Below are 7919 nucleotides of genomic sequence, written 5' to 3'. Positions count from 1 at the left end.
TGGAGGAAATCAGGTAAACAGAGGTAAGAGTAGGAGAGAATAGGATGGGAAATGCATGGAAAAAAGGAATTCGTATTTCAAAGCTAAGTTTTAAAAAATGTATTGCATTTCAAATATTTTCCTTAATTCCAAACAGGACATTATTTTCAGCATTTCAGAGATCTTGACTCAGGACATTTTATTTTCATTCACTTGCCTCAGCTGAGCTACTTTGAAAAACATTCCTCTAAACTTTCCTAGGCTAAAGGAAAATCACTGTAATTCTGACACAGTTAGTTGGTTAAGAATAAAGTGGAATCTGAAGCCAGTGTGTAAGAAGTGCAAGGATTTTGAATTGCAAGGATTTTATTCTTCAAAATGTTTCAGTCAATCGAGTGGGATTGTTTGGGTCTCTCTGTTGTGTTTTGGTTTTCTAATCATTCTGGTGACTCCGTGTGGATAAGACTTGTTCCATCTTCAGTTCTGTTTTAGGAGACAAAAATTATAATAATGGTGGCATTTGTTCAGTGCTTACTATGGGCCAAGCTCTGTTCTAAGCGCTGGGGTAGATACAAGGTAATCAGGCAGTCCCATGTGGGGCTCACATTCTTCATCCTCATTTTACAGATGAGGAAACTGAGGAACAGAGAAGTTGTGACTGACAAGTAGTGGAGTAGGGATTAGAACCCACAACCTCTGACTCCCAAGCCCGTGCTCTTTCCAATAAGCCATTCTGCCTCTCATAATCTCAGATAAACATTTAGACAACAATAGCTCTCACATTCTTTCTTTTAGGATTAACCGTAGACAGGGAGCTGCAGGTCATTTCTGTGCCGTTTCTGAATATCTATATTGTTACCATCATGGAGAACCTGGTCATTACACTATTAATCATTTTGATGCCAGGTCTCTCCCCTCTTTTAAATAGTCTTTGCCACACTACCACTATGGAAGGACAACAACTACATTCTCCTTTCACAACAGATGAAAGGGAAGACTCTAATGGAGGCTGGAAATGGCACTTTGGTAACATAATTCATTCTCTTGGGTTCACTGATGACCAAAACTTACAATCCATCCTTTCTGGGCTTTTCCTAATGATCTACATGATCACCTTGATGGGCAACCTTGGCATAATTATGTTAATCCAGGCCAGCCCCACAGTTGCACATCCATATGTACTATTTCCTCAGCCACTTGTCTCTCTCTGACATCAGTCACTCCAAAGATGCTGAAGAACCTCCTGCAAGGGAAGAGAACCATTTCTTTTGGGGGTTGTGCTGTTCAGTCCGCTGTGACTGCAACCTTTGGGACCAACTAATACTTCTAACTAGCAGTGATGGCTTTTGATCGTTACTCTGCCATCTGCTGGCCTCTGCTCTATCTGCTCATCATGTCCAATAAGGTGCATGTCCAGCTGGTCGTGGCTTCCTATGTGGGAAGCTGTGTCAACGCCATGATTTTTGAAAGTTCTGTGTTTAGTTTGTCCCTCTGTGGGCCAAATGAAATCAATCATTTCTACTGTGATTTGTCTCCTTTGCTAAAGCTTGCCTGTTCTGACCCCCGAGTGGCTCAAATCTTGAAAACTATCACTTCAATTTTCATCATTTTAGTCACGATTCCCATCATAGTCATCTCCTATCTGCGTATACTCTCTGAAATTCTCAGAATCCCCTTTACTGAGGGTAGACACAAGGCTTTCTCCACCTGTGCCTTTCATCCGACCACCATCACACTGTTCTATGGGACTCTGACGTTAATTTATATGCAGCCAAACTCCAGGTACTCAATGGATAAGAAGAAAGTGGTGTCTGTGTTATACATGGTGGTGATCCCCGTGCGGAACCCTCTGATTTACAGCCTAAGGAACAAGGATGTGAAGGAAGTGCTGAGACGAGTATTGACTCAAAAGATTTCCTGACTGATTTATGCAGTGAACAAGAACACTTTTTGATCCTCACACAATTAATGGAACTGAGGCTAGCTGTGGTACCCTAAATCAATAAGGTTGTAAATACTTCCCTTTGCGTGTGGGACATTCTTTCCAGGTGAAGAGAAGAGAAGACCTTCCCGCTGACCTTCTCATAGTTTCTTAATGTTGGGTCTGGTGTGGGATTATTGATGCTGCTGCTTCAATAATCAAGCCAGCAAGCCAGCCAGGACAGAGGATGTGTCTACAAAGTCTTTGTACTTATCTCTCGTAAGTGCTTAGTAAAGTGATCTGCACACAGGAAGTGCTCAGTAAATTCCATTGATTTATTATGAGCATATAATCAGGGCTTAATTTGTTCTGTACACAATAAGCACTCAAAAACTAAAATTGATCAATTGAATAATTCTGTGGCTCAGCTCTGGGCACTCCCGGGAGCAGGCTCACACACAAAGTGATCCAAGCAATCCCATAACCCTTAAATGAGTTAGGCCTGGCTTTATCCAATGTCATTATTTGGAAGGAGCATTGCCTAGTGTACAGTTCAAGGGCCTGGAGGCCAGAGAATCTGGTTTCTAATCTCAGTCATATAACCTGCTGGGTGATCTTGGACAATCTGCTTAACTTCTCTGTGCACTCATCTTCAGAATGGGGATATAGTACTTGGTGTCTCTCCTTCTTAGTCTGTGAGCTCCAGGTGAGACCTGTTTATCTTAGTACAGTGCTTGTCACTGTAAGTGCTGAACAAATGCAACAGTTTTTATAAACAGGTTTGTAAGTGCTTGGTTCTATGCTTGGCACACAGTTAGCACTGAACAAATACCACGATTATTATATTTAGGTCTTAACCAGAATCACTGGAATAGTAAATACAGTACTTCCCCTTATTCAGTCTCCACCAAACACAAATGAACTGTCCTCATGACTGCAGCTGGGGTGATGTGAAAGAACAAAAACAACCTCACATCCCAGACTGAGCCACAGATTTAGCTAGTTTATAACCGATTCATTTAGATGACTTTAATATTTATAAGTGAACCTGTGGCCCGTACTTTTTCCCCTGCAGTTTGTGCCCTGGGCCCTACTCTCTGTCTTCTTCAGAAATTATTACATCCTCCTAATGTATTGTGCTGTTGGAACAGCAAACATTTAGTGATACTTGTCATGTACTTTCTAGTGCCAAGATGGCGTCATTGCTAGCCTAAATGTAGAGTAAGGTCCATAAAAATATAGAAGAAGAGAGGCATTTAGGAGAAAAAGATAATTCTGATTCCTTTGTCAAATCAATTAATCAATGATATTCACTGAGTGCTTCCCGTGTGCACTTAGGTGAATAAAAGAAAGTGGAGTTGGTAGGCACGACCCCTGCCCAAAACCAGCTCCTACTGTGGGGTTGCCCACCCTTTCAATGTGTTTATATGATGATGAGATGCTAACTATACAATCTGTATGATAAACCATTTTATGATAATTAAAACATCTAATCATACTATATTTTCATTGTGATTTCCACTCAGATATATATATATATACATATATATATATATAATTTTACTGTAACAACTGTGAAATGTCTCATTTCGTATTAATAGGAATTTTTCATCTATTGTTGTCTGTTTTTTTCAATGGTATAAAATGATATTTGTTATTAAACGATACTTAAATAGCGATTACTTTCACATCATGACTTTTTAATGAGTAATAATATTTTTATCAGTATCCACAAAATGCCAAAAACCTCTCTGAAGTCTAGATTAGCAAGACCTTGTCTCCGCCACGGCTATCACTTTTTCATTTTTTTTATAGTATTTGCTATGTTCCAGGCACTGTACTATGCACTTGGGTAGGTACAATTTAGTCAGGATGGACACATTCCATGTCCCATGTGGGGCTCACAGTCTTAACCCCCCCATTTTACAATGAGGCAACAAGGCACAGAGAAGTTAAATGTCTTCCCCAGATCACAAAGCAGACAAAGTGCAGAGCCAGGATTAGAACTCAGGTTGTCCTGATTCCCAGGTCTTTGCTCTAGCCACTAGGCCAGGCTGCTCCCCAGCCAGCCAATCCAATCAATCAATCCTTCACAAAGTCACTAAAATTCACCCTTTTCTCTCCATCTAAACTGTTACTACGTTAATCCAAGCACTTCTCCTAACCCATCTTGATTACTACATCAGTATCTTCACTGAACACCTTGGCTCTTGTCTCTCCCCAGCAGCGTAGCTCAGTAGAAAGAGCACAGGCTTGGGAGTCATAGGTCATGGGTTCTAATCCCAGCTCTGCCACCTGTCAGCTGTGTGACTTTAGGGAAGTCACTTAACTTCTCTGGGCCTCAATTCCCTCATCTGGAAAATGGGGATTAAGACTGTGAGCCCCACGTGGGACAACCTGATCAATCAATCAATCAATCAATCAATCGTATTTATTGAGTGCTTACTGTGTGCAGAGCACTGTACTAAGCGCTTGGGAAGTACAAGTTGGCAACACATAGAGACGGTCCGTACCCAAGAGTGGGCTCACAGTCTAGAAGGGGGAGACAGAGAACAAAACAAAACATATTAACAAAATAAAATAAATAGAATAGATATGTACAAGCAAAATAAATAAATAAATAGGGTAATAAATACGTACAAACATATATACATATATACAGGTGCTGTGGGGAAGGGAAGGAGGTAAGGCGGTGCGGGTGGAGATGGGGAGGAAGGGGAGAGGAATGAGGGGGCTCAGTCTGGGAAGGCCTCCTGGAGGAGGTGAGCTCTCAGTAGGGCCTTGAAGGGAGGAAGAGAGCTAGCTTGGCGGATGTGGGGAGGGAGGTCATACCAGGCCAGGGGGATGACGTGGGCGGGGGGTCGACGGTGGGAGAGGCGAGAACGAGGCACGGTGAGGAGATTAGCGCCAGAGGAGTGGAGGGTGTGGGCTGGGCTGTAGAAGGCGAGAAGGGAAGTGAGGTAGGAGGGGGCGAGGTGATGGAGAGCCTTGAAGCCGAGGTTGAGGAGTTTCTGCCTGATGTGCAGATTGATTGGTAGCCACTGGAGATTTTTGAGGAGGGGTGTAACATGCCCAGAGCGTTTCTGGACGGAGACAATCCAGGCAGCAGCGTGAAATATGGATTGAAGTGGGGAGAGACAGGAGGATGGGGGATCGGAGAGGAGGCTGATACAGTAGTCCCGACGGGATAGGATGAGAGCTTGAACGAGCACGGTAGCAGTTTGGATGGAGAGGAAAGGGCGGATCTTGGCAATGTTGCGGAGTTGACACCGGCAGGTTTTGGTGATGGCTTGGATGTGAGGGGTGAACGAGAGAGCAGGATCAAGGATGTCACCAAGGTTGAGGGTTACCTGATCACCTTGTATCCTCCCCAGCGCTTCGAACAGTGCTCTGCACATAGTAAGTGCTTAAAAAATACTATTATTATTATTATTATTATTATCATTATTCAGTCCATACTTCACTCTACTGTCCATATCATTTATATACTAAAATGTTCAATCCATGATTCCCCTCTCCTCAAGAACCCCAGTGGTTGTCAATGCATCTCTACATCAAACAGAAGATCTATACCATAGGCTTGAAAGCATTCAATCACTATGCCCCCTCTTACCTCACCTTGCTACTCTCCTACTACAAACCAACATGCACACTTTACTCCTCTAATGCCAACCTACTCACTGTACCTCAATCTTGCCCCTTTCACTCCTGACTTCTCGCCCACATCCTGCTTCTGGCCTGCAATGCCCTCCCTCATCACCTCCAACAGACAATTAATCTCCCCAGTTTCCAACCTGAATCCTTAATGAAGGCACATCACTTAGAAAAGATCTTCCCTGACTAAACCCTCATTTCCTTTTCTCCCACTCCCTTCTGAATTGTCCTGACTCACTCCCTTTATTCATCGTCACCCAGGCCCACAGTACTTATGTAGATATCTGTAATTAATTCATTCTATGTGAATGTCTGTCTCCCCCTCTAGACTGTAATCTCATTGTGGACAGAGAATGCATTTGTTACATTGTATCCTCCAAAACGTAAATGCTCAATAAATATGATTGATTGATAGATTGAAAATACATAAACCAATCAATCATATTTAAATAATAATAATGATGATGGTATTCGTTAAGTGCTTACTATGTGTCAGGCATTGTTCTCAGCACTGGCGTAGATACAAGGTAATCAGGTTGGACATGGGGCTCACAGTTTTAATCCCATTTTACAGATGAAGTAACTGAGGCCCAGAGAAATGAAGTGACTTGCCCAACGTCACACAGCAGACAAGTCGCAGAGCTGGGTTTAGAACCCATGACCTTCTGACTCCCCGGCTCATGCTGTATCCACTATGCCATTCTGCTTCTCTATTCATTGAGCACTTACCACGTGCAGATCTCTGTTCTAAGTGCTTGAGAGAAAAAATACAACAGGATTTGGTAGAAATGTTCCCTGCCCACAAGGAGCTTACAGAATAGAGGAGGAGCCATTACAGTCCAGGAAGGAAACCTCCCAACATCATCCAGCCTTCATGCTGAGCTGCAGTGGAGCTACATGGCCTAGTGCTTTTCTCAACAGCCACTCCCCCAATGGAAAAAAAGAGCCTCTTCTTTCCCTGGAGGCTTCCATAGGTGCTCTACCATCTGCTGCCTCTTGGTTACTTAGATCAATCAATCAATCAATCAATCGTATTTATTGAGCGCTTACTGTGTGCAGAGCACTGTATTAAGCGCTTGGGAAGTACAAGTTGGCAACACATAGAGATGGTCCCTACCCAACAGTGGGCTCACAGTCTAGAAGGGGGAGAAAGTGAACAAAACAAAACATATTAACAAAATAAAATAAATAGAATAGATATGTACAAGTAAAATAAATAAATAAATAGAGTAATAAATAAGTACAAACATATATACATATATACAGGTGCTGTGGGGAAGGGAAGGAGGTAAGGCAGTGGGGGTGGAGCGGGGGAGGAGGGGGAGAGGAAGAAAGGGGCTCAGTCTGGGAAGGCCTCCTGGAGGAGGTGAGCTCTCAGTAGGGTCTTGAAGGGGGGAAGAGAGCTAGCTTGGTGGATGTGGGGAGGGAGGGCATTCCAGGCCAGGGGGATGATGTGGGCCGGGGGTCGATGGTGGGACAGGGGAGAACGAGACATGGTGAGGAGATTAGTGGCAGAGGAGCGGAGGGTGCGGGCTGGGCTGGAGAAGGAGAGAAGGGAGGTGAGGTAGGAGGGGGCGAGGTGATTGAGAGCCTGCTTAGATCTGCTTTGGGCAGGTCTACTCCGACCACTTTAACTATCAAAATTCAATCAGATTATGTGATTGCTTCATCGCACCTGATCCCTGGGGCTCAAGGTTCTAATGTATCTTCCCACACTTGCTTAGAGTTAATATTGTACTCTTCTTGTATACTCTCCCAGGTGCTCGGTACAGTACTTTGAACTTCCTATGTGCTCAATAAATACCATTGATTTATTATAAAAAATCTCAAGAACCTTCTCCCCTCACATCACCTTGGAAAGGTGTGATGTCTGCTCTGCAGGGTGGCTTAAAATATAGAGAAATTTGGGTTCAAATTGTATTCAGTTATTTTGACATTAATCTTTCTGGAGGTTCTAATGAATTAACCAGAGGAAAAAAGATTGAGAATAATAGAATTAGCAAAGAAAGAAGAGAGAGCAAGGGTCATGTCTATCTATTCTGTTGTCTTGTACTTTCCCAAGTACTTATTACAGTGCTCAGTACACAATAAATGCTGAAGATATACAATTGATTGATCCACTTATTTATAGAAGACCACTGTGAGGGAGATCAGGATTAGAGGAAGACCCAAAAGAAAAAGATGAAAGAATGGAGGAGGGTAAATGAATATCCACAGACTGGAAGGATAGAAAAATCTGCACTGAGCACCTCCCCAGGCCCCGTAGAACTATACAGGACAAGAAAGTTAAGAGAAAGATGATAATGCACAAAGTGAAACTCTGATAGGTAAACTCAAGAAAATTCAAGATCTTCCTCATTGACCA

The 7919-nt window shown here is 42.9% G+C and overlaps 1 protein-coding gene across 1 annotated transcript; it reads left to right on the top strand.

Moving 5' to 3' along the window:
* Positions 1-1318: 1318 nt before the first annotated feature.
* LOC119921262 (olfactory receptor 491-like) lies at positions 1319-1900 on the top strand. Its single transcript, XM_038741581.1, has one exon. The coding sequence runs from the start codon at positions 1319-1321 to the stop codon at positions 1898-1900; it is 582 nt and encodes a 193-aa protein (XP_038597509.1).
* The last annotated feature ends 6019 nt before the right edge of the window (positions 1901-7919 follow it).

The sequence above is a fragment of the Tachyglossus aculeatus genome, assembly GCF_015852505.1.
Source record: "Tachyglossus aculeatus isolate mTacAcu1 chromosome 12 unlocalized genomic scaffold, mTacAcu1.pri SUPER_6_unloc_2, whole genome shotgun sequence".
In the NCBI taxonomy this organism is placed as follows: Eukaryota; Metazoa; Chordata; class Mammalia; order Monotremata; family Tachyglossidae; genus Tachyglossus; species Tachyglossus aculeatus.
Note: the sequence above shows the minus strand (reverse complement) of the source record. Positions and strands in the feature narration are given on the sequence as shown.